The sequence below is a fragment of the Diadema setosum genome, chromosome 7, assembly GCF_964275005.1.
Source record: "Diadema setosum chromosome 7, eeDiaSeto1, whole genome shotgun sequence".
NCBI lineage: Eukaryota > Metazoa > Echinodermata > Echinoidea > Diadematoida > Diadematidae > Diadema > Diadema setosum.
Window position 1 is genome coordinate 30,152,873 of NC_092691.1, and position 27,332 is coordinate 30,180,204.

Here is a 27,332-nt window from a genome sequence, read left to right on the forward strand (position 1 = left end):
AATGTATCCCATAGGTCTTTATTTGCGTATCACGGCAATTACCACCAGAGGGAAATTACCCCCCCCCCCCCCCCCCCGGCTAAATGCTGGTTAGTGGTGAGGTTAGAGTAAAGATTAGGGTTAGGGTTAGGAGTTTGGGTTAGGTTTAGAATTAGGTTCAGGATTAGGATTAGGGCTCGGGGAAGGGTCCGAGGTAATTGCCCAGGGGGTAATTGCCCACGGGTAATAGCCCTAGACCCCTTTCATTCAACTATCCTAAACCATCCACAGGCAAGCTGGGAATTGAATAGTTGTACACAATGATGATGAACATTGTCTGCACACTATGACGATTGTACACAGACATGCAGTATCATAAATTGGCTGTAACGTATAAATAAACCTCATCCTGAACTTTGACCATTTTCGGGGGGGGGGGGGTGGGGGGTTAATACGCCGTAACATAAAACAAGGGTAAGTTGAACATGAATCTATGGGGCAAGTTGAGTCATGGCTCAACTTGCCCCATAAGGTCTAGCTCATCTTGCCAAATATATTATGAAACAATTCACAGCGTATTCTATTTTCTAGATATGAAACTAACGAACAAAAGTACATGTATGCTGGAAGGTAGGAAGAAAAGATTTACACGTGTGTATTTATTTATTTGTTGTTTTTTATTTCTTTAGAGAGAGATATTTTTGAGCCTTTGAAGTCACAGGCCAATAACAGTCCTGTTTGATATAAACTTACTCCTAATATTCAACTTTACACACATGGATAGGAAGTTAATAATGTGAAATATCGTGGACAGCATTGCATATCAATTTTTTTTACATGTTGAAAAGAGAGAAAATAAATTTTGAAATGAATTGAATAAAAGCTACTACAATTTTCTGAGATGGACAATCACTACCATGTATTTGTATATTTTGATATCCATTTACGATACTGCCATTACATTTTTTCTTTCAAAAGCACATGAGAAATGCTAGAATAATTTAGTCTTGATGATGTCTTTAAATCTTGAATTAAACTTGCTAAAAACTATGATGAATATAGGTGGACTCTTGTTTCGGTTGTTATAAAGCTGATAGAACAAAACCTTATAGCTTAACAATTTTCTTGGTTTAAACATTTAGATTTTTCTTCTTATTTCACTGTTTTTCCATTCTCGATGTACTAAAGTATTTTTAATTGGGTTCGAGAAGTTTGTCATACCGAGAGTTCACTGTCAAACCATTTATACACATCAAACCCATTGTGACTGCCACCGGGACAACTCGTACCACGGAGGAGTTTCCACTGTTAATTCAAACAACCCTCCTTGTTGTTATTCACAAGGTCAAATATGAAACAAGGTGACATCAGGTTGCCGTGACAAATACTTGTTTATTACGCTAACACACTGATGTTTCCAATATGAAATTCCAGTCAATTCTTCAGTTACGGACTTCAAGTTACTGAGCTTCACTTTATAGATAACGACCTTCGGTTCATATGCACCTTCAGTTCATAACGGACCTTCAGATAACAATCTGAAATATAATACACAAAAACACAGTTTTACAATTACGTTTAAAGTGTACATGAATAGCTTCATAAAACATTACATGGTTTAACACCATTTTACCTCATTTAAAGTCTAATAACACAATCTACCAATAATCTATGTTATATATCACTAACTTATAATACATATTTTCGTTCACTTTACTCACCAATCATAAACCAAACTTATCCGTATTTTATAATTTTCTGAATTAACTGTTATATAATCAACTAAAACCTCAACTATTTATATTATTCATATACTTTATTAACATTCACTTCCAATATTATCCAAAACTTATTCACTTTTAATCTTTCATAACTCCAACCATATTTTAACTTGTTATTAAAATTATTATTGCATAAATCAACACGGAAATATAAATTCTCAAACTTTTCCTTATGTATCACTGACCATAACAGAGTATACAATTCATAAACTTATTCTATTAACTCAAAATTATTCACTATAACTAATTATTATCTTAATGAACATCTATTGTAACTTCATAAAACTGTCATAAAAGCCTAAGCTACAAAACATATACGCCAGCTAACAATTAATCAACTAATGTCAAAACTAATTTGATTACATTAAATTGTAATCTCGAATCATTATGAATGTGTGCAAATTTGTTTCTACAAAACATCCACTACTTATATCACAGAAATCATGTTACATAATAATGGCTGTCGGTATCAGTACACTGTACTTCTCTAACAACACTTGTGAGCATACAGCAACAGCAAAAAGGTATAATACATCCCTACCATTCCGCTATACATCCAACCTCAGGCACAAACACATGATGCTCACAGAATGAGAGAGAAAGAGAGAGAGAGTGTGTGAGGGGAGAGAGAGGAGAGAAAGAGGAGAGAGAGAGAAGAGAAAGAGGGGAGAGAGAGAGACCAGTGAGCATGGGGCATCATTGGCTTCTTCTTTGTCTACTCCTATTTGTCTACAAAGATTTGGCAAATCAAATCCTGCTCTGTAAATATTCCTTAAAATCTTCTCATTCACTAACATGATTACACACATCATCATAAGCTATAAAACATTGTAAGAAGATAATTTCTTACCAAATTCGGCGCCTGTTGTTTTCCCACAAAACTTGAACAAACTTGTCAGACTGCTGCAACTTCGCAAGCTTTCACTGGAACTGTGAATACTGTCACTAAACAGCTTGCCACGTCCACCCATAATACTGCATACATGTACAACACACAAAACACTATTGCTGTACGAAGTGAATGGTGGATTCTTAATACTTTCTCTAAAACAAGGGGGTAAGTTGTTCAATGTTTACACTAGCCTCCTGGGTATCTGACCGTAGGGGTCTTATCTTTCATTGAACACAAGTCATGTAGTCTGCATATTTAGACCTGTTTAACACTTACTAGTTTTCAATCCTAGACCCATCTTGTAGGACAAAAATATACCAGATTCTCACTGCACACTGCTGCAGTGACACCCATAACTTGAAAGTGGCTGCTGAATTGAACCATGGAGCTAAATCTAGCTCCATGATTGAACTAATTTTCCGAACCATATACTGCAAATTTTGTTTTTCTCTGTACAGAGACACAAAGTAATAATTTCCTCAATTTTGTAGTAACAAAATTTTGTTTTTCTTCAGACAAAGCAGTGGTCTTGTACTTTTCTTACGATTGTTCGGACAGTGGTTTACTCTGAGGGATACTTTTTAGCTTTGTTTTACTGAAAAGGAACAGTACACCGAGTACCGGAAGTGTTTGAAAATATTTCATTCACTGCTGTGGCGTCAACAGCGATATTTGAGGTTTGCTGCGGTTAATGTGGATTAGGTGGGGTGATAGGTTTGGTTGAGATGGGCATTCAGCTTTTACTTCTTGCGAGATCATGAGACATAACAAAGCCACTTGTGAAATATCAAAGAGCATATTGGATGACTTCAAAGTCTATTAATTATGAAGAACGGTTTTGAAAGGGTTGATGCTTTCATAAAAATAGTGAAAGACTGCATTCATTCTTCGGGCGTAGAATACTACACATATCAATGAGTCAAAGAACTTCCGTTGATGGGATCCATGGATAAAAATATCATATCGATCATTGTTTAATCCCCGTATGCAATGCCTACACCCGTCTAAACAACGCCTAGACCTTGCACAGCATGCGGACTTCCGCATTCCATTTCCAAGCGAGTACTCTCCATTGAAGACATTTTATGGGGTTACGTAATCTCTTTGGGAGAGGTGCACTCTCTATCAGCATGCAGACGCCCGTGCGTGGTGGCTTGGTATACACCATGGAGCTACTAGTCCACTTGAGTTATTTGCAATTATTATTTATTGATATTATAATGTGCTATATGTTTTTCATTGGACTCCGATACCCAGAATTTGGGTTGTGAGTAAATAAACTTTCAACTAAACTTTCAACTGCCTGGACTGCCTTCGTGTATGGTGTGTACTAGCATGGTCGCACACAGAAGTACCGTCGTTGAGGGCGTGTAGTATAGACCCCGAAGACAGCAATTTGTGGACTCGCGCGATGCGTGGACTGCACTGACCAGTGGTGGACTTGTGGTGGACTGTCGCGATCGAGAAGACTTCGCGCTACCGCCAATGAGGGCGTATGAGAGAGTGAGAAAAAAGAAGAGAGTCCGTATCGGGACTACGGAGCTACTTGCAGCTAAATGAACTCGCCCTGTACATGTATGAATCTACTATACCTACCACACTTGCCACACATCTTTCAGAGCAATATGGCCGCATTGTGGGTCCCTCGCGGATTAACCACATCAGTATGTAACATACATGTAGGCCTACGTGATTTTACGTGCTTTCGCTTGTCGTCTGCATTGAACAGTCGTTACCTGTCGTCTTCTTGGGCTTCGTCCTCTTCGAGCCGCAGTAGTCAGCCGCAGAAATGCCGAACGAGGGTCCCAGATGTTCCAAACTTTATTGGACATGGCAAATTCATATCAGCTTCGCTCGCTTCAGCTTCTCAGCAGAGTTCCCCTAGGTCATCCGACGTCCCCTACATGAGCGATGAGGAGAAGTCCGTCCTGGACACCACTTTCGCCTCCGAAAAGCCAGTGTATCCACGATGGGAGGAATATTCCGAATTCGGTCTTGCCAACGTCGAATCGTCTGATATCGGTGACCGAGTCGAAGTAACATGGTCATGGGATAGACAGAGCAATGGTGACGAAGGGGTCGGTACCTCGAAAACATATTTTCCCTACGTCTGGCTGAGAGATAACTGTCGATGTAACGAATGCTTCAACAAGAATTCCAAGTCTCGAATGGTTTCTCTGCAGGGGCTCCTAGCAAGGTGTGAAGTAGAGACGGTGATCCGAAGTGAAGATGGCAAATCAGTAAGTTGTGTCGTCAACATGCATGTAGAAGTCACGCTACAATAATACTCTGCTACTTTACTATGGGGGCACTCCAGGGGACCCATGCAGAGCCCTCAAAGCACGGAATCTTGAACACAAAATCTTCTTTTAATCAAGAAATGATAGGGCTAAAATTATATTGTATAAGCAGGTACAGGGTAGTATACGTTTTTAATGCCGTTTCTCATGTAATCATCTAATTAGTGAGGATGAGAACCAGTTTCACGTGTGCAATGTCTGATCCAGGGGTGCCCCGGTAGGGTGGCGGGGGGTATCACGGCAATTTTCACATCTTCCTCTTATATCTTCTTGAAAATGCTTTGTCAAATTTATCACCAAACTTGGTTTATTGTCACTACGAAAGATTATACAATATATTATGTTTACAAGTACAAATAAGAGGTTACTCGTCATGTTTCCCGCCTTATATTTTGCATATATCACTCTATGCACTACCCTTATTATAAACTACCTAATTCACATACTTGAACGATACTCTATATTACCTAATATGTTTCAGTGGAATAAAAATTTACAACCTTCGAAAGAGTGTAACGGACCTCTACATGGTTATATTAAATACATATACGCGAGATTGACGTGACCATTATCTTATTTCAAGACAGGAGTATCTGACCATCACATTTTAACTGTTGAGATCGTCGACGAGTTTATCACTTCTGATTCTAAGCTAAGATATCCTTCAGATTGAACTTGACTACGAACTCACAGGGAATAATTAATTGTGTTGCATGGCTCGCGATCCGTTCTCTGCTCACATGATCCATGGTAAGGGCAACATCTTTCCATCTTTTATGCATTTTTTTTAACGCAGTACTTCGTGCCCCCAAATACAATTTCCTTGACCTTTCATGATCATAGTCAATATTACGCCAGCTGAAACATGTATCACAATAAATCCATAATTTTTTGTTTTATACATCCTCTTAAATGGTGCTTTTCAGGACATATCCACGTGAAAGAAAAGGTGGTATTTGGCATTCAATATCAATAGGAAAAGAGTGGTCAAATCAACATTCACTGCGAAATGATGAATTTTATGCTTTCCCAAGTGTTGGTTGACACTATTTCTTGGTCATCTAGTTGATACAATGTTCATCATTTCTAAAACATACTTGATGAATGTCATACATGTAAATCGTTAACGTCGGGCGAACTTTTGCGTTATGTCGCTTTGGAAATGCCTAACCACGCTGAATCTGATCTGTACGCGTGTGCTCATGAGATAACTATGATCGCCTTGGCCAATGCACAAACTCACTACATAGCTAGGCAGGTCTCATATAAAAACACGTCAGATCCCTTATGATTATCATCACTTGGTGGAAAATGTACTAGAAGTGTACAGTAGATTGGGATATCTTAGCTCAAGCAATGTTATCTGCGTAATGAATACACGTACTCTACAAGAGCATAGTAAGCCAGAGCAAGCAGTATGATTGGCTTCCTCCGTCGTAATCTACATAATGCACCGAGAAATGTTCAACTTCAAGCATACAAGAGCCTAGTGCGTCCCCACTTGGAGTATTGCTGTACAGTGTGGGACCCTTTCACTCAACGTAACATCAAGAAGATTCAAGAAGTACAAAATATAGCAGCCAGACTCATCTCCAATGACTATTAATGGCAGTCTTCCACCTCCGGAATGATAAAGGATCTTAAACTTCATCCACTTCCAGAACAATGTAAGCTCTTATAAGGCTATCAAAATTTCATGAAATAAAGCACGGCAAAATTGATTTAAAGCTAGAAGATTATATCAGCCCTACCCAAGCACCGAGAGGTATGGCAACCCGAAGCTATCACCCTGATAATTATTCTATTTCACACGGCTCTTCAATTGCTCTCGCCAAGTCCTTCTTCAATAGAACAGCGAAGGATTGGAATAATCTGCCGAGCAATATTAAACAGATTCATAAATTTGATACATTTGATACATTGCTTACCTACAAACACTCATTGCAACCTTATAGCGACCAAGTAAAAACAACAAATCAAATCAAATTAAATTAAATTAAATTAAATTAAATTGAATTAAATCAAATTAAATCAAATCAAATCAAATCATTTCGATTCATAAACGAAAATTCCACATTATCTTTCTAGCATAATGAAAGAGCCCTGACTTGGCTCCTGCATAGGTTAGGGAGAGTCGTATGAACTTGTAACATGTCAGTAATAAGTTGAGGACATTATATATTTTCATTACGAAGAAATCCCATAGACTTAAACGAGCCCGCCTTTGTTAACACTGATTTCCAGATGACGATACAGTGGAAGGATGGCCATGTAAGCCACTACCCAGCTACCTGGCTTCGCTGCAATGTTTTCTCCGAGTCGGACCCCGACCCCGTTGCCGACCTGCCACCTCAGTTGTGGGACGCGGCCACGTGCCGGGACCGAATTCGATTTTTCGACTTCAACGACCTCCTGAGCGACGACCGGGCCCTCTTTACACTCCTGCGTGAAGTGAAAGGACTCGGAATCGCCGTCATCGAAAACGCACCTCAGCGAGTCGGGCAGCTCCATCGTTTAGCGGAGAGATGTGGCTACTTGACCCCTTGCAACTATGGGTAAGCCCATAAAATGTATTCAGCAGGTCAATTATTCTCTGAAAAGTGTCATTCGGCTCCAAAGTGAACCTGCGTAAAAACTAGCAAGCACCGGAGTGGTAGAGGTTAATTCATCGAGATTTTTTACACGAAAAACGCCCGTTCAGGTTTGATGTAATTATATTCGCGTTAAAGTGAAATTGTGTCGCAACCACATGAATATGAAAATTTGATAAGTCAGTCTCCCACTGACTTGCGCACAGCTATTCTCCGTTGCAATCCTTATGTTGAGACGAGACTCAGACAGGGAAAACGCTTGCTTCACATCATAATTGAGAGATAATGACGAGTATAATATAAGGGTGAAAGTGTTATAACAAACAAAATCATCACCAAAACGATGGAAGAGGAATGTCGTACGCTTGAAACATCCTCCCTCCAAAATATATTGTACATTTATGATATAGATGCAACCAATGTCATTGCTCCGTGAAACACAAGAAACTTCAAAATATTTTAATTCTTAATAAAATCTTGAAATCTTGAAAAAACACTCGTCAGTTTGTTTCATTTCTCCACGTGTTCAAATGAAGTCTTTTTCACCAATCAAAAGCAACGTTCTCGTCATAGTACTTTTTGAGTGTCTACTTCGATGAATAAATATAATCATACCTGGGCCCTGTTTCATAAAGCTATTACGAACAACTTACGAGCGACTGGTGATCAGTTCTGATGTGCTATACTTATCAGAATTTCCATAATTCAGCACAAGAACTGATCACCAATCGCTCGTAAGTTGTTCATCACTTTACGAACAGCTTTATGAAACACCCCTGGGCCCTGTTTCATAAAGCTGTTCGTAAAGTTACGAACGACTTCGAGCGACTGGTGATCAGTTCTTGTGCTGAATTATCGAAATTCTGGTAAGTATAGCACACCACACTGATCACCAGTCGCTCGTAATTTGTTCGTAACTTTACGACCAACTTTATGAAACACCCCCTGTTTACAATAACATTTCTATTATAGACCTATTTGTAGTCATAGGTGGAGGAGACCGTCATTGATAAGCAGTTTGCTTGACCGGGATAGCGACCGGTCACCTTGTAACTCCCTCTCTGTGCACTGGAGAAACAAAACACACACACAAAATCAGTAACTTCAAGGAGAACTCGGGATGATTTTCAGACTTTTACCTTTGATCAACTATAAATATTGCGTATACTGGGTACAGGAGTTACGTCCAGACGGTGATCCTTATCTTCGAGGATAAGCTAACTTCAAGGAGAAGCTCTATGGGGCGCCATGTGTAGCACGGTTGATATTATTTCAAAATCAGTCATTTCGAAATCGACCGTACGACACTTTGCGCCCCATAGAGCTTACCATCGAAGTTAATGCCCCTGTCACACTTTGACGGATAAGACAAATGCATGAGAAACGAATGTCGATTTTTGGCATCCGTTAACTGATATCTGTCAAATGCGTTTTATGTACTTTTTATTCTTTGGATGGACGTGTATCTTCTGGTAATTTCTGTCAGAGCGGCCAGAAAACTCTGTGCCTGCACAAAGTTTGTTTGTTTGTTGTTGTTTTTGTTGTTGTTTTTTTCTCGCCAAACTTGAATAGCCCGATCTCACCCCTTGTCATGCTTGTCCGACAGTTTTCCTTTTCTCCTGTTTCTGTACTGTACTTCGTCGTTTTCCACACGTTTCCATCCGCAGTGTAGGCCTCCTGTATAGAGACCGTTAATTGCTGCAAGAGATGGACTCAAACGGATGGAACGGCTATGTTGCCCTACAGCACATCAAACGCGTACGCACGGTTCTATGACTTTCGCTGTGCGTCTCATGCGTCACCCTTATTATGTTCTTCGTGCGTTTTGTCTTGTGGGCATGGTGTTCATATTCGTTTTTTAATGCTTTTGCGCACGTTCTACTATTCTGTTCACAACTGCCCCAGGTGCGTTGTTTGTTTTGTTCGGGCCGCAGTCCGTGCATCTACGCTCCCCTTACTTTACTCTCTGTCCACCGATTGACGATTTGAACAAAGGATGAGCAAATATTGCCCGTTTCTTGTACGGTTGGCCTATCCGGGAAAGTGTGATAGGGACTTTAAGGATCACCGTCTGAACGTAACTAATGTTTCAGAATTTAAAGTGATAGGGATGAGGAATGAGAATGTTTTCGAAATTTATAACAAATCACACTGAACAAGGATGACATAACAGCTTCATGATAAATGAATGCTTGAGTGGGGGCTCAAGAAAGCAGAACAAGAGAAGAAAGCGCGCATAAGTTCTACACAGGTGAGCTTGATATTACCAAGCAAGCGGCATTTTCATCGCTACTTTTCTGAAATAATTATGTGAGTCTACTATGACATCATCCTTGTTCAGTGCAATTTGTTTGGGGTTTTTCAGAGAACTGCTTTCTCTGCTCAAGGACCACAATTTCACCAGTCTAAAAATGGAGCTTATTTGTATGTACCATGGCCGGCGCCACGTCTTTAAAAATGTGTGTGTGTGTGGGGGGGGGGGGGGCAGTTTATATTTCTGACATGACGTGAAACTATGAAAATCGTCTGGACCTCCCCTTTTGAGTACGAATGAACCGAAACGCACAAAGCCATGTATCGAAAAGGAGGAGGGTATGTTAATCGCAGATTCCAAATAAACCGAACAGGGGAGGAAAAGTACCATGGGTCCGAATTTATTCTTCCATTTGCATTGTGTTTGAAAGGTGTTCCCTTTCTCAATATGTGCATTCACAGAGAGACATTCCAGGTGGAGGCAAAGATGGATCCGAGTAACGCAGCCTACACATCTGGCTCCCTGAGCACTCATACCGACCTGACGTATTACAACGACCCACCCGATGTGAGTGTCAGCAGGTGGATTCACACAACAACCAACTGTTGAGCTTTTTTTTTTTGGGGGGGGGGGTTAATGTGTGTGGATACAATTGTCGCAACTATTAGTGAGCCTCAAATCATTTTTTTTTTAATCAGATTTTAATCGTTCATACTTTTGGGTTTTTTTTTTCTTTGGACACTGGTAATGGAGGAGTCTTGGGCCTTGGGGGTCGCGCTTTGAATCGCAACCCCAAAACCGGATTTTTTTTTTTTTTTTTTTTTTTTTTTTATGTGTGTGGACACAATAGTCTCGACTAATATTGAGCCTCAAATAATTTTTTAATCAGTTTTTAATCATTCGTACTTTTGAAACTTTTTTTTTTCAACTGGTAATGGAGGAGTCTGGGGCCCAGTGGAGAAAGGATCGAGGAGTCGTTAGCGTTGATAAATGTGTAACGATACCACAAATTCAAATCCTTTCACAACATTTTGAGTAATTTTGCTGACAGGGCATTTGTTTTAGGACATTTAGACCTAGTAGGGAACTATGTACAGGTTCCCGCACTAGGATGATGTCATTCCCTCCAATTTCCCAATTTCGTTGCTCTTGATAGTAGGTGTTTTTGTTTTCTTTCTTTTCTAACATGTGGAAATTGAATGTTTCATACTTTATTTGTTGTCCGATTATGATGAGAAATGATTATCCTTTTTTTTTTTTTTTTTTTTGCTGATTTCATTCTATTTACTAATGCCATAATGTGATCACGGTATACAATTTATTGTAATCATGGTAATAATAATTTTCAGTGGGTAACGACGAAAATGCGAAATGTTAACCAGAATGGTTCCCTGAGGCCGAGTAAGCCCATATCCTTCTGGAAAAAAAAAAAGTCATGTTCTACGATCGAGAATATTCTCCACTTATAATCTTACAAAGACAACCAACCAACAAACAAAAAGCTCCAAATAAAAAGCACGTCATCATCTTGGCAAATCGCGTCATCCAATTAGTTTCTTGGTAGATACGATTGGAAGCAAATATAAAATGGTGCAAGACGGGTTCATAAACCCTTACGAGAACTATGTGTTTTAGCCATATCAACGTAAGAATGGTTGTCGATTGGAAGGGATCGATTCCGACACTTAGTTGTCTTGATGATGGGTGCTTTTAATGCTCCCATCGTTTAAGGCGTAGAAAAGGTGTTTTGAAAAATGTAATTGTGGCATGAATGTCTTGAAACTATACGAAGCTCTGCATTTGTGTCGATTGTACTGTGTTGTAAAGAAAAATCAATTCTAGCTCTACATTGTCTACGTATTACGAGTTTGTGTCGAGGCTTTCGTGCAAGTTTTAATTAAGAGATCATTGATAAGCAATGTCTTGTCTCTGCAGATCCAGATGCTGCATTGCATTACCCAGGCGGACGGCGAAGGAGGCGAGAACACGCTCGTCGATGGCTTCAAGATAGCCAACGACCTCCGGCAGCGCGCTCCAAAACTCTTCGACATCCTCACCACAGAAGTGCTCGAGTACCACGATGTCGGGCACGACGCTGTGGGCGACTATTACCAACATTCACGAGTTCGAACCATAAGGTACAGCCAAAGTTGTTGTTGTTGCTCCTGCTGTTCTTGTTGACTTTTTAAAGGACAATTTCGTGAACATTGCCATTCCTCCAAACAATGCATGCTTACTTCGCTGGTTACCATATACGATATCATTGCTATTGATTTCTATGTTATGACAAGGTGGTAAAAGGTTATCGTATGTTTTGAGGACCAAAGTTTTGGCAATGAACCTAAAAGGAGACAAAATAGGGAGGTTAAATGATTAACAATCAACAAGTAGATTTCAGTGTTAATATTGGTTTTCTTGTGTCCATTGATTAATAAAGACCTTTGACACTCTGGAAGGACTTGAGAAATTTATTTTTACCAATATCTTTATGTGTCTTTGTCGGAAATAAGACTAAAGCATTGTCACTAGTAAAACGTTAAAAAAAAGTACGAAAAAGATGCCAGTTGTTAACTGATTTAATGACACTTGCAGTTATGATTATGTTGTTGTCACAGTTGAAAAAGATGATAAAAAAAGATGAACCTTCCTTCCGATAATCTGTAACAATCTCTTTTCACGGTTTGGACAAAGACTAAACGGCAAGGGCGATGTCGACAAGATCATGTTCAGCGACCACGGGCGAAGTGCGATGTTCCGCATGGGCGTGGACAACGTCATCGCGACGTACGAGGCTCTGGCTGCCTTTACGGACCTTTTGTATGACCCCGTCAATGTCTTCCGGTACAGGATGAGAGATGGTGAGTGTATGTGTGCCACACACATTTTTCATTTACACACACATCGGTCTCATCGGGACTGTTTCATTTTAGTTCTGAAATAAATCCTAAATTCAATGCAATTGATCTTACGAACAATTTTGGGATCAATCAGTCCTGAGATACTCGTAATCGTTTCGCCATAAGCCAGTTCGGAACATTATCTTGCGCCCACCTTGCCCTGCTCTAGAATACATCGTGAATGTCTATAAATCCTTCCCAACTAGATCTTATATCTGAATCTGTCCCGGCTTTGGATTCGTTGTTTGGCTCCATGCAGTTTCCATGTTTGAAGTGAAATAGGGCCCAGGAACATCAGACTGGTCCCTGTGCTTCTCATAAATGGATATTCAATGGAAACTTATGATACAGCATGAAGAGATCTTTCCATACTCCTCACTGTCCAAAGATGGTGTTGATGACATTTTGTTCGCCGTGCATTGCCGTGATAGAGATTTTGTTGAAATGGAAATTACAGTGTAGTGATGATAATAGTTAGAATGATTAATGCAGTAAAGATATAAGTAAACTGGATATTTACTAAATACTGTATAGGTAGGCTTACTGGCGTTCACAATACACTGTACCTGCTGGTATATACCAAAAGTAATGGGTGGGTGGATAACAGCAGAAGCTAGGTTAATATGAATTGAAACGCTTTTAAACTTCATTTTTCTGTGCTGATAGTTTCTCTTTCTCCCACCTTGCTTTCCTCTCTCCCTCTCTCCTGAGGGAAGGTACAGTTTTGATGGAGAAGGGGTTTGACATTTTCAGCTTGTTTTGATGATTATTTTGGAGATAATTAGAAATCTCTTATGAAATATGAAAGTACTCATGATTCTAAAAGGAACAGCTCATTCGATGAAAATTGGCTTTGAAACTGTTGAGATATTCAGAACAAAACGATCCTTATAACAGGTGGGACCCACATTTTGTTATGGTTTGTTTGTTTGTTTGTTTTTTGATATCTCGGCAGTTCAAAAACCGATTTTTATCAAACATGTCATATAAACCTTGAATTCCTCTTTGAATCGTGTGTTTTTTAACATTTTTTAGTAAGTGGTTTCTCAGTACCTCGCAAAATATATATAAATATATATATATGAATTATAATAGTGTATTTGCCTAATTCTAAGTGCCCATCTCTCCCTCTCCTCTCGTATTGCACTCTCTCGTAACCCCCTACAGGTGACATTCTCATAATGGACAACCATCGTGTATTGCATGGTCGGGAGGCGTTCACCATGAAATCCGGCTCTTCCCGCCACTTGGAGGGAGGTTATTTAGACTGGGATGCCGTCTTGTCAAAGATCAGAGTCCTAGGACAGAGCGTGGAGTAAAATGCGTGGTATGGCACCTTTTTCTTTGTGATGGGAAAAGTGTGCTATACATATAACTGACTCGTGTCTTTGGGTGGCCCCCGCGATAAAACAGACTTCTTCTGAAGATGGGACTCGCTATGCCAAACTTCTGAACGACAGAACTGTGTGTGTGTGTGTGTGTGTGTGTGTGTGTGTGTGTGTGTGTGTGTGTGTGTGTTGTGTGTGTGTCCGTTACAGGACCACTCAAGTTTGAATGAGGCTTTATAGATGAATGGATTTGTAAGGATTATTATGAACAGCGATGCGTCCCGCAAAGTGATGAATAATTATTTCCATCTTATTGCACATATATGAACTGATGTAAGTTTTGATTCATCCAGGTAACATTCCATTAAGAAAGAAAAATTCAATCGCTGCATCTGGACTCACTGTTTAATTCCGAAAACGGTTTCACATCAGATCGTGGACGCTTCATCAGCTCGTCTTGTTTGATGGCGGGAAAACGTGCGTCTGCGCCGATAGGAACGTTCTCTAAATTACACAGTGAGTCTAGATGCAGTGCTTTAATTCTTGCTTTTTAACTAATTGCACATACGGGTATCCATGAACTATACAATTAATTTTTGGAAATCGCGAAATCAACTCAAATATATTGTTTGTATTACCGATACCTATAGTTATATTGCTACATTACGATGAACTAATGTTTGTTACTTTGTAGTCTTGGCACTACGTATATGTGTTTTTATTCTGTTTGGTTGTTTTTCGTAGGTTTGTTGGTATATTGGGGAGGATTTAACTTCCTCCTGTCGTGTCACATTATTTCCTCCATTGAGGAAATGATACGCTTTATAGGAATATCATGGACGAGAGGGTAATCTTCTTATCCCTGAAACTTAACAAGTCTGGGCCAGCATTATGTGATATTGGCATTGTTTTCTGCCGAGCCAGCTGTCGTATTTGGCAGCATGGTTAGTATCCCTTAGTGCGTACATATAATCACAATCAACTGAAAATGAGATTTAATGGAAGCAAGATTGATAAGTAAATATATCAGTTCAACTAGTTCTCGCTCGCAAACAAGATTCATAATAGTATAATTTTGTGAGGAATGTAACTAGATAACTATCCTTTAGCAAAAGTGAGGCAGACAAGAGAGCGTGGTGTCATACTAAGACAAAATTTAAATGCATCGATACCTGGTGGTTATCACTCGCATCATATTTTCCACGCAGGTACACAACATAAAGGACCAGGAAGGAGTGAACATCTTCATTTCGTAGATTGCACTTTTCAATTTCAGAGTTCAACATGCTCAAAATGTCTTAATTGATTGAGTTACATTATGTAACTGTATATTGTTCATTACAGATGTAGAAGGATCAAATCCATGTAAATGACTTTGCGTGTCACACGTCTTCTTTTCCGTTTCTTCTCCCTCCCTGCTATTCGTAATGTTGTTCTTTAAGTTTATGATAGTGCTTATTTTTCAATCCACATTCTGCAAGCTTTACTTCCAAATGGATCCTTCTCCAGTCTTTTCCAGTAGATGTCATTATTTCATCAAACTGACTTACAACATATTGTTGTACGTGTATATTCATTATGGCATCAGTATAATGTTCGTTATGAAATTAAAGGTGTTTGTTTTCTTCGACTTAAAAAATGCTTCAAGAGAATTTTGAATCACATGTTTCATTTCAACCCAGACGAATGACTGCGATATCAAATATCAATAAAACCGAAAGCTAACCTGAATGACGCCTGTGGTACTTGTGTTTGTTATAAAGCAGGAACGGATTGTCATGTCATTCTTCAGTCCATAATAATGACGTGTGTCATGCTTACTATGCTCTTAAAAAGGAATTCACCATGAGAAATAAAATTTCCGTGCTGATTGTACTGATTTGCATATTTGAACAATATGTAGCATAATGAGTAAATGTCATAGACCAATGACATTTGCCTTTCAAAAAAAAAAAAAAAAAAAAAACTTCCGGTGTCAATACTATTTATTTATTAATTGGTCAATTGTTAATAACCAATTTATCCGTTAATTGGTCAATTGTTGATAACCAAAGCGATGCAAACTTAGCTTTTGAACACTTTTCACAAATATTATCATCCGCATTCAATTCCATTATACCCGTTAAGCCATTTACTCGTTCAAACCGTAAAAAGGTTCCAAAAAAAAAAAAACATGGATTACGAAATCTCTCCTGAGGTCTATTAACCGTAAAAATGCTCTTTTCTACAAATACCGAAGTGATCCTAACAGTCGAAGTCGGTCTCGGTGTGTGCATTATCGCAACGTTCTTACATCATCCATACGCTTAGCCAAACGAATGTGTTTTTCAAAGCAATTTATCAAGCATAAAAATGACATCAAGAGTACGTGGAAGGTGATAAATGAAGCGCTGAACACTAAAAATAACATCGAACCACCTAGGCATATTATTAATAATGATAAGTACATTGAAGATGAAGCTGATGTGGCAGAAGTATTCAATGAATACTTTGTAAGCATAGGACCTAATCTTGCCAGCAGTATTCCGCATTCAAATACTGATTTTTATTACTTTCTAAAAGGCCAGAATCAGCAGTCTCTTTTTTTTGAACCTGTCATTGAAGAAGAAATCAAAGATATCGTGCAAAATTTGAACACTAAGAAAAGCTCTGGATGTGATGGAATCACCAATTTTCTCCTTAAAAACATCATTAATGAAATAGAAATGAAATTAATGAAATGAAAACCATTAACACACATTTTTAATTTATCGTTATCTACTGGCATAGTTCCACAAAAAATGAAAATAGCTAAAGTAGTACCAATTTTTTTAAAAAAGGACAAAAAGAATCTGTGGCAAATTATCGCCCTATATCTTTGTTAACTTCATTTTCAAAACTTCTTGAAAGGTTGGTATATACGCGCACACACAAATTTCTCGAAAAGTGTGAAGTTTTTTGTAACTCCCAGTTTGGTTTTAGGAAAAACCACAGTACGACCCATGCCTTACTCACTTTTATCCATAAAGTTGCTCATGCTATAGATGATGTCTCCCACACTATTGGAGTTTTTCTTGATTTTTCGAAGGCCTTCGACACAATTGACCACGATATTTTGATTTACAAGCTACGACATTATGGTATACGTGGGAAGGCTTTGGACTGGTTTCGAGATTATTTATCAAACAGAAAACAATTTGTGAGTATAAATGACCGTGATTCTCAGTTAAAGTCAATTTCATGTGGTGTTCCACAGGGATCCTTATTAGGCCCACTATTGTTCATTTTGTACATTAACGATCTTCCTAGTTCCTCGTCAATTCTTTCCTATCTATGTTTTGCTGACGACTCCAATCTGTTTTTTACACACAGAGATCCTTATACTCTTGTTAACACAGTGAATAAAGAACTTAAATCTGTGCAATCTTGGATATACGCCAACAAATTGTCACTTAATATTGCTAAAACTCATTGTATGCTCTTTAGCAATAGTCTTAAAACCCTTCCTTTTCATATTAAGTTTAATGAAACTGAATTAAATCAAGTCAGTAGTATAAAATTTTTAGGGCTTTTTATTGATGGTGATTTATCTTGGAAATCCCACGTTAGTTATTTAAGTAATATTCTTTCTAAAAATACGGGTGTTCTTAATAAACTTAAGAGTGTTTTTCCAAGTCAAATTCTGCTTAATCTTTATTCTACTTTGATTACTCCTTACCTTAATTATGGTATTCTTGTGTGGGGGAATGCAACTAGAAATCTTCTTGATATACTGTTCCGTATTCAAAAACGTGCCATCAGAAATATCAACCATGTCGGATATTTGTCCCACACGAATGATTTATTTTTGAAAAATAAAATACTGAAAACATCAGATCTGTTCAGTTACAACGTCGGCATATTTATGTACAAATTTTCTGCCAACGAGTTACCGGATGTTTTTACTCGCACGTTCAGAAAAAAACTATTTGATTCATAATTATCCTACCCGCCAAAGTGACGCATTTCACCTTCCACGTACTCGAACAATTTTCGCTAAAAAAAAAAACACAATAAAGTATACGGGCCCTAGATACTGGAATGACCTCTCTCCCGAAATAACAAGCTGCTCGTCTTTATATTCCTTTAAACGTAAATTAAAAGAGTTTTTATTGAGTGCATATTTTGCAGACACTGAATAGTCGTAATGTCTTATGTAATACTGTGGCATGTTATTGTCCAATCAAACATTTTGTCAACACGTTGCAGATTCCATTTAGGGTCTTGCCATCAGGCTCTCTGAATTCATCATTAGCAATTCCACATTCTACTTCGTTTCCCTCTCTTCCTCTTTCCCTCTACCCCTCTCTAACCTTCTATGCAGAGCTTGGCGGCAGGCACCAAATGGCTTAATAGCTGTACATGTTACTTTTTGTGTCTTACTGATCATACCCTGGTGAAAGTTTTAATGCAACAATAGTTTATAGTATATATTATACCAAAGTAGGCTGTATAATAATGATGGCTCGGTCACAGTAAGTTCATATTAATGTATAGTTTGTTTGTTTTTCTTCTTCTTCTTTTTCTTCTTCTTTTTTACTACATAAAATTTGGCAACCTTACATCATCATTCTGGTCTTATCTTCTATCCGTTCTCCGTTTCTTTTTCACAAACACTGATTACTCGTGGCTTACAGCCAAACAAGCTAGCTTTCATGTAGGTCCCGTCATACTTCTCTTTGATCAACCCCATTTCGATTTCGATTTTGACCAGTTATCATTACATGTAATTACTGTGTTATCACCATGTATATTGTTTGTTTTCTGCACATTGTTCACAAGGTAAAAGAACTTGTCTGGTTTCTGTTGTAATGTTCATAAATGAGAAGTATGAAAATAAAATGAATTGAATTGAATTGAATTGAATATTTGAAACGCAAAAAAAAAAAAAATCAGTACTAATTTGCTAATTTGCATATTGATGAATAAAATATACGATTGAGAATCAGAGAAACGTTCATCCTTCAAAGTGCAAATTCTATTCTATGTGCAAATACTGTTAAATGAACTTTCTCTTGTTCAAATGCTTGACATATTTGAATTATTCTTTGCAAATTCGAGCTAAATTGGACAAGGAGTGAGGAGCTACAGCTCTTTGTATAAATGAACCGTAGAGGGCGACAAATTAACTCGGGATGGCACTTATGGACAACTTTCCATTTATTATTACACAAAATTTCATTACAATTTATTTTAAAATTGTTATCTTGATTCACATCAAACACATGGTTCAACTTCAAAATACATGCGTGCAAAATGCATTCTGTCGTGTCATATTTGGATTTCAGAGAAAGAGTTATTCCCATTGTTGAGAAATGTTGAAAAAATGTGAGATTTTATATGGGTATTAAAGGCATTATGTACCATTTGCAGATAAAACAAAAACCCAGCTTTACTGCTTCAAAATAGTTCTAAAATGTGAGTTAGGGATAGAAACAACCAGTGTAAAAAAGTTAATCAATGTATAATCATATTCAGCATTGTTAAATATACAAAATTGAACAAAAGTTATACGGTGATAAAATTGTTTCTCTCTAACTAACCATCTCCCTGGCTAAACCGTCTACAGTTATGGTTTAGTGAGAAAAATAGTGATATCTCTTTATATTTTAGGTTTCATCGTGTTTTTTTTTTTTTTGTATGGTAGGATGTTTTGCGATACAAGTGACTGACCTGCACATATGGATCAAAATGTCATACTGCGAACATTTTCTTTTTTAAATCACTGTTCCCAATGGTAAACAGTACTTAGTCTAGTACCTTTAAACTTTATAGACATGATATTGTCCACAAAATACGTCAGGAGCTGTTTGCTACCCTCTACTGACTTAAATTTTGCAAAGCTGTGATTTCCTCACTCCTTGCCCGATTTGGCTCAAACTTGCAGTGATTAATTCGAACATATCAAAACATTTGAATAAGAATAGCTTCAGATGAAGGTATTGGTTCCCTTTGATTTACTTTTTTTTTTCAGCTTGATTGTAAAAATTTACGAGAAATTGTGTCTCTAAAATTGTCACTATTTTTGTGACTAGGCAGCCATTTTGTTTATGCAAATTATTTCCCAGCAGCGTTTGTAAATTTCCCTTTGATGCAGTTTTCGAGATTTGTACATTTTCCGGTGTGACGTTTGTACATTTCCCGGCCTTTGTACTAATCCCGGCTCCACAGACCGATCCCTAGCAACTGCCTGGTGCCGTGAAGTAATTCTAGTAAACGACATCTGCTGTTGTGAACTGAAATGGTATTGGAAAATAATGGTGTATGGTCCAACCTCCCCCCCCCCCCCCATCTCAAGTGGTCATCTATATCGCATCCGCGTTCCAAATTCTTGGTAAAGGGGTATATAAAATTCCGAAAAATTCCTTGAAATACGGCATCATTCATTATCTTCCCCCGAAATATTTACAATAAGAGGTGTGGTTTTTTTTTTTTCTTTGAATATCGGACGTGTCGATATCTGTCGAAATCCCAACATGGACCCTGAGTGAAGGGAAGTGCTGCAGGAGGTACATTACTTGGCACCAAGCAGGAGCTCACCTCCCGGATAGTACTTTTCAAAGACAAAGAAGCAGAAGGAGGGGCGGAGTTAGATTTTTTTTTCTGTTTCTGTTTTGCAACCCTTCATATTATAAGGCCCGCCTACCAGTTGTGACGTTACGTCACTAACGTCGCGCGGCCGTGAGTTTTAAGGTTATAGTCTTTGGTAAATAGTACTCCTATTACAATAGCTTGATCATAAACAGACGATCGTCGAATGCACTCCTTCGCCTTCGCATAACGCCATGCAGCAGTTAGCAAGCGAGCCCGTAAAGGCGACATTGAGATACATGTAATGTCATCTGGTTCATTTTCCTGCCATTACAAGGGGACGGGGAACTGAATTTCCACGCAACATCTGATTTTTCGTCACCAGTTTCGACCGGTGACTGAATGGTACTTTAATAACCTGATCGTTGTCCAAACCATTGATTGACCAACTGCTGGCCGCTCTGCTCTGTGGTGTAGGAAATGATGGAATCGGGGAATACACCGTCCATCGGAGTTGTCTTTTATTATATTTGTTTTCTCGTTCTTCTCTGTGCGGCCGTTTCCAAAAAGACCGAAGCTACAAGGGACATCAAAGTCAGTAAGTATACGTTATATTACGTTTTGGTCCTACCTGTACTTCCGCACATTTAGAATCATTGGTGGCCGTGGAAAATGTCAGCATCCTGTGTATCTATGTATTCCAAGTGGCTAATAAAGCTACATGTGAGTATAATGGTGGTAGGATGAACACTAGGAGGCCTGTTAAACACGCCCACAATGTAGAGATACATCAACCACGTACGTATCATTGTAGAAAATCGCCCACAAAAAAAAGTAAAAAATGGACAGCGCCCACGAATATTGTAGAAACGCCCACTAACGAATAAATAATTCACAGACGTCGCCCATAAAATGTGTGTATGTGTGTGTGTGTGTGTGTGTGTGTGTGTCGGGTGGGGGATGAGAGTTGAGGATGCGTACGTATATTTATGTGTAACGTGTTGTGTACTGCGTGACAGTGAAGTTGCGTATGTGTGTGTGTGTGTGTGTTTGTGTGTGTGCTTGTGATGGGGAGCATGTCATACCTTTTAGAAAGTGGAAAATAATATGATGGTAACTTATGCAATTTCTATAAAGTAGATATGCGTGATTACAGTAACAAATTAACAAAAAATATAGGCAAATCATTTTTAAAAACATATGTCATGAATATGCATTTGAACGAAGTGGGTGTGGCCTGTTCGGACCACGTTGGAGAAAAGATGGATCCAGACGAGACAGGGGCGATGCCGTGTGAGGCGAGGGAAGAATAACGTTTTTGTTACTTTAAGTTTGATCATTAGTGGTGATTTGTGTTGGTGTCAGAATGTGTGACATGTTGTTGTGCCACGAGGATTTCCCTCTCTTCCGTAATACATGCCATGAAAATTGACTGAGAATGTGAGGGCACTACAACAACAACAACAACAACAACAAAAGAAATAAAACACATTTTTCTTTTTTCTTTTATATGCATTTCTCATTTTCGTGGCGTTTTTGAATTTGTAGGCGCTGGTATATCAATCATAAATGCAGAGATACATGCGTAGCAACCAACTTATAAAGAAATAGAAAAAGACTTCGTTTTTTATTATTTTTTTTTTGTTAATGCCCTCCCATTTCCAGTTTATTTTCGTTGCGTGTCGAACCTACCTTCCCTGCGATTCGGATTGACATGCTTGTATAGGATTAGGGTGATAGATATAGGATTTGATTTAAGGTTAAGGATTAAATCCGACTTTATTCAGTTTAAGTTAAAGTTTTAGACTCCTCGTGTTAGACGAAATGGGAAGTCTTTGATTTTTTTTTAAAGTTTGTTTTACCTGTATCATTTTAGAAGTCCAGTCATTTCAGTTGGCTATAATTGAATACTTCGCATTGTATGCCTGGGCTTTTTTTTTTTTTTTTACTTTCATCTTCAATATCAATTAAGCTTTGTGAAATTTTGTTTGATATCTATATAGTTTTTATCATGTTATTTCTCCTTCATTTAGACTGTTACACCATTTTGGGGTGAATGTGTTTTTTCTTTCTTCCTATTTTAGTAAAAAGAAATCCTCAGGCCTGTATCTTGTATTTTCCCATTATTACACTCATCTTTCATATCATCTTTTGTTGAAATATAGGTTTGCCATCAGCCAAGCCATGCGTATCCAAAACCTTTCCTGGTTCGCAGGGATTTGTATGTGTCTGTAATGCCACGTATTGTGACACCATTGCCAACTATAGTCCGGTTCCTAGAGACCAGTTTGTTGTATACACCTCTAGCAATGCGTCGGACCGTCTACGCCAGCAAGTCTTCAACACATCTAAACAGTCCAATGTAACAGGTGAAGAAACGAAGAAATGCACATTATTTATTATTGTATTATTATTTTACGAACTGTGTGTTTATAATTGATTGCAGATGAATTCATCAGCATAGCAGCACAATTAATATTTGTGACATTTCTTGTCAGTGTACAATTTAAATTTGATCTTTAAGTTGTATTTATTAGCACAAGAGCAATAAGCCACTTTGCTGTTAGCATTGGTCTGCAATGACCTCTGAATCTAGATGTTTTAAAACATGGATTAATGTTTTAAACAGAAGAGCAGTTGAAAACAGTGTTCCATGAATGTCTTTTGGTAATTTGGTTGAAAAGAATAAATGTGAACAACTCGACCTGTTTATTTACATATGCCTGAAATGTTTATAACATACGATTGTAGTTTTCATGACGACCGATGCAGTTCTTCAAATACCTCAGCAGCAACAAGTCAATTTCAAGCGGTAAAATGCAATAGAAAGTCAGCAATGGCCTCTGTCTGTACATGTTCAATTTGTACACTGTTCTGTGAATCCGGTTCAGAGATTACCAAAAACTATCTAGCGATCTCTTAGTGTGAAGTTGCACCAATACAAGACCATGTTATTGTCACAGAAATGATGCTCGATTGAAGTGAGGAAACACAGTACATTGACCTCCATTTCTATATATTTGATGCACTGTAAGTTGTGATTATTGATTTAAAGGGAAGACTTTGCTTAATCTTGCATATTGACTTCAATCACTAGATTAAAGTTAAACCAATGATATTGCTCGCCCAGTTCTTCCTTGGTTAAACTAAGGTGAATTTTTCATGATATCAAGATAAAGAAAAGGAAACTCTTGGTCTATGCTACTTTCTTTATCCCCTCTTCTAAAATTTCATGATATCTTGCTGTTTCATTTTTTTCTTTTCAATTCAGTTATGCTTGTATTTCCATTTGACAAAAATAATACAAAGTGCATATATAAATAAATCATATTAATAAGTTTTTAAAAAGTACATAGAAATTGATACAAATAGAAATGCATTTTAGACTGCTTCTCTGTATGTCCATTTTAGGAGGAAATTACTTTTCAAATATTGTAAATCCTGTATGCTTTTACCAGCAACAATACACATTTTGATGTTACGGATGACAAAATATATAATGCATGTCTGCATGGCTTGTTCAGAAATATTTACAAAACAAAATGTAATGATAGCAGAAGATTTACAACATCTCTCACATTATATTGGTCCCCTACTTCGCACGCACAACACAACCAGGTCACTAATATGTACTGCGAGGCTGCTTTACATGGCCACTGTAATAAATATCAAGAGGTATAAACAAAAAATATATATAACATATTAGTATTGTCATTTGAAAGTCTTAAACTGTGAACAAGAGCTTGAACAACAGCAAAACACAGACTGTGTAACAAGGTTTCCAGTTTGATAAACCTGACCTGCATGACCCTACATCCACCAGTGTCTCTGCTGTGTTAGAAAGATATGAGAATAATCTAGAACTGACAATCATTTCCTAACGGTTTTGACAAAGAGAGAAGAAAGACTCTGAGTGACCTTATCAACCGTACTCTCACTGTATTGTTAGAAGAAACCATTCCTTAAATTCTTATTAGCAGAGTGATATTTGGTCACAGATTTTACCCGATCTTCATGCCAGCAGCATAATTCTCAAGTCTTGTGTACACTGGAGTGTTTGTTCATGCATTTGGATATTATCATATACCTTTCATTCAGCAAAGTTTGAAAATTTCTTACAATGAACTACCACAATGTTGAATAGTATCTTTTGCATCTAAAAACTAGGATAGACTAAAATAATCGTCAGGTGGCTTCGCGAGTTTTCTGTCCTATTGACCTGATGACTGACAACACAATCATTGATAAGGCACGAGTTAGTTCTGCTTTGCAAATATTGGCTGTAGTTCATTGTCTTTTTCTCCAAAGCATACATGACATGTGATCTTGCTAAGTGTGTTTCAGTTTTTTGTTTGTTTGCTTTTTTTTTCACCATACATAAAGGGATTCTCTTCTCAGGGTGGCTGTCAGTAGCGATAGTAGAAAGGAAAAGGGACACAACTACCGTGGTGTTCTCATTGATATGTTTGTGATAAGACAGGAAAATAGACCATCAGATTTCATGGTGCAGTTGTAACGCTCGAGAATTTAGTTAAACCAGATTTTCTAACATAATAAGAGAGAACGCATTAGATTCTAGGTATTTTGCGTGGAGCAATCAAATGTTGTAGAGGTGCTGCTTTATTCTATACACCGTGCATGCTTCTCAATTATTTTTAACCCAAGACCCACTTTGGCTCCTACATTTTGTTTTTTGAGGTCCGATTGGATCAATTACAAGTCTTTATATTTTAAAGACATCGCGGCCCACATGCAAGAGCTTCATGGCCCACCAGTGGGCCCACCTATGGCCCAATATTTGAAAAGCATACCACATAGAGAACAAAAATAGAGTCTTTATTCTGAGAGTATTGTGTATGGAGTCACTCTATTAACCCACTTAGTAATCATTAGAACAGGTGTTGCTTGATTTCCCCTACAAAGGAGAAAAGATAAGTCTATAGTTGTTACGCAGTACTATATGTTTAGACTAATCAAGTAATCAAGTGTAGATATATTTTTGTATATCTCCGAATGACTCAGAGAATTGTGGAATCAGAGCGGTGGAAATGTCTGGATTTCTCATTGCAGAATGTATGAAAAAGAAAAGAGAACAAGGCTGCAGGTGTCTTGACCAATCAAGTAAAGAAAGGATGTTTCTGCCCTTTAAGTCAAGCCAGCTCCACCCCCCCCCCCCCCTCACCTGTCCCCACCATTAAAGGGATGGTATAGTAGGCCTATTGGTGATGGTGAGGATTTGGGCTTTTAAATTTTTGCTCGATACCTAGAAACCACTCATGAAATAGTACAGAGCACACTATTCTAAAGGGAATTCAAAGTTTATTTGAAGAAAATCGGTTTTGGAATGTCTGAGACATCCAAAAACAAAGTAAACGAAAGCGATCATAATAAAAGGGGGGTCCCACCTTTTATTAGGATTGCTCTGTTTTGGGTATTTCAGCCATTTCAAAACCAATTTTCATCAAGTAAACATTGAATTCCTCTTGAATTACATGCTCTTTCATATTTCATAAGAGGTTTCTTATTCTCTCACCCCAAAAATGTTAGAAACCTGAATTTAGGTCTCAACCAAAACTTTACGATAACTATGGGTTGGGTCAAAATGCCCCAAATTAGAAGGTCGTTGCCCAACGTGAATGCAGCATGTAGTCCCCGAGTCTTGAGGTTTTTAAAATTGTTTGAGTCAGATCTTTCTGCCATTACTTGATTATCCAACTGTGTTGCATTCCATCATTTTATTGATACTCCTTCCCTTAATTTTCCTCTTCCCATCCAAACCAGACTTTGGTGCTGTCTTCAGTGTTAACACCAGTCTTCGCTTCCAGTCTGTGTTGGGATTTGGTGGAGCCTTTACGGATGCAGCAACCATCAACATTCGCAACCTTTCTATCGGGGCCCAAGAACTGCTTCTGAAGTCATATTATTCCCAAGATGGTGAACTTTCTGTTATTATTGATAGCAGTATATAGGGGAAAGCATTGATATTTATCTGTATGATACTCTTACTGTTGTATTGTGATAGTCATCATAATTGAGAGTATTATTTTCATCATCATTAGTAGCATTTGTATCTTTTATGATCGAGGTAATGATAATGATCGTGATCCTGACAATCCCATAATCATTGTGTTATTGCTGTTACTGTCTTGGCCATGTTGCCTCTGACAAAGATTCTACGATAGGATCGAAAGCTCAGGCCCCTTTTGACTGCATTATACTGTTATTTTTTTCTAACACCATCGCTATTTTGCCATCATAAACACTTTTATTATGTTATCATAATCCTCATCATCATACAGTGCTTCTACTTTTCAAGACTGTGTCAACACTTTTCCTCTTGGCGTCAAACAATTCCACAGGCATTGAGTACACCATTGGACGGATCCCCATGGCAAGCTGCGACTTCTCCACCCACGAATACTCCTACGATGACCACTCTGGAGATCTCGGTCTCCTCAACTTTTCCCTGGCCAAAGAGGATCTCGTCTTCAAGGTCGATGAGTTTCACTCTCGCAATTGCTTTAAAATCACTGTCACCACTGTTCATTCATCCTGACCTGTTTTCTTAGAACCTGCTTTATCATGTATAACATCATTATTTCACGAAGCATTTCCCAGAGACATTGTCAGGCAACTTTAACTGGACGAAATAGAGCGTGGGATATCATACGCTCTGTGTTTTGACAAAATCTTCAGGATTCAGCGAGTGAAACTACACTCATTATAGCTCTCCTATTTATGCCCCCGTCATTCTCATGAAT

At 38.1% G+C, this 27,332-nt stretch overlaps 1 protein-coding gene across 1 annotated transcript; it reads left to right on the forward strand.

Moving 5' to 3' along the window:
* The first annotated feature begins 4,309 nt into the window (after positions 1 to 4,309).
* On the forward strand, positions 4,310 to 14,167 carry LOC140230632 (gamma-butyrobetaine dioxygenase-like). The gene is made up of 6 exons (XM_072310771.1): positions 4,310 to 4,892; positions 7,197 to 7,507; positions 10,259 to 10,364; positions 11,733 to 11,935; positions 12,489 to 12,655; positions 13,862 to 14,167. Exons 1-6 carry the CDS (start codon positions 4,557 to 4,559, stop codon positions 14,011 to 14,013), a joined length of 1,275 nt encoding a protein of 424 aa, XP_072166872.1. The 5' UTR covers positions 4,310 to 4,556; the 3' UTR covers positions 14,014 to 14,167.
* The last annotated feature ends 13,165 nt before the right edge of the window (positions 14,168 to 27,332 follow it).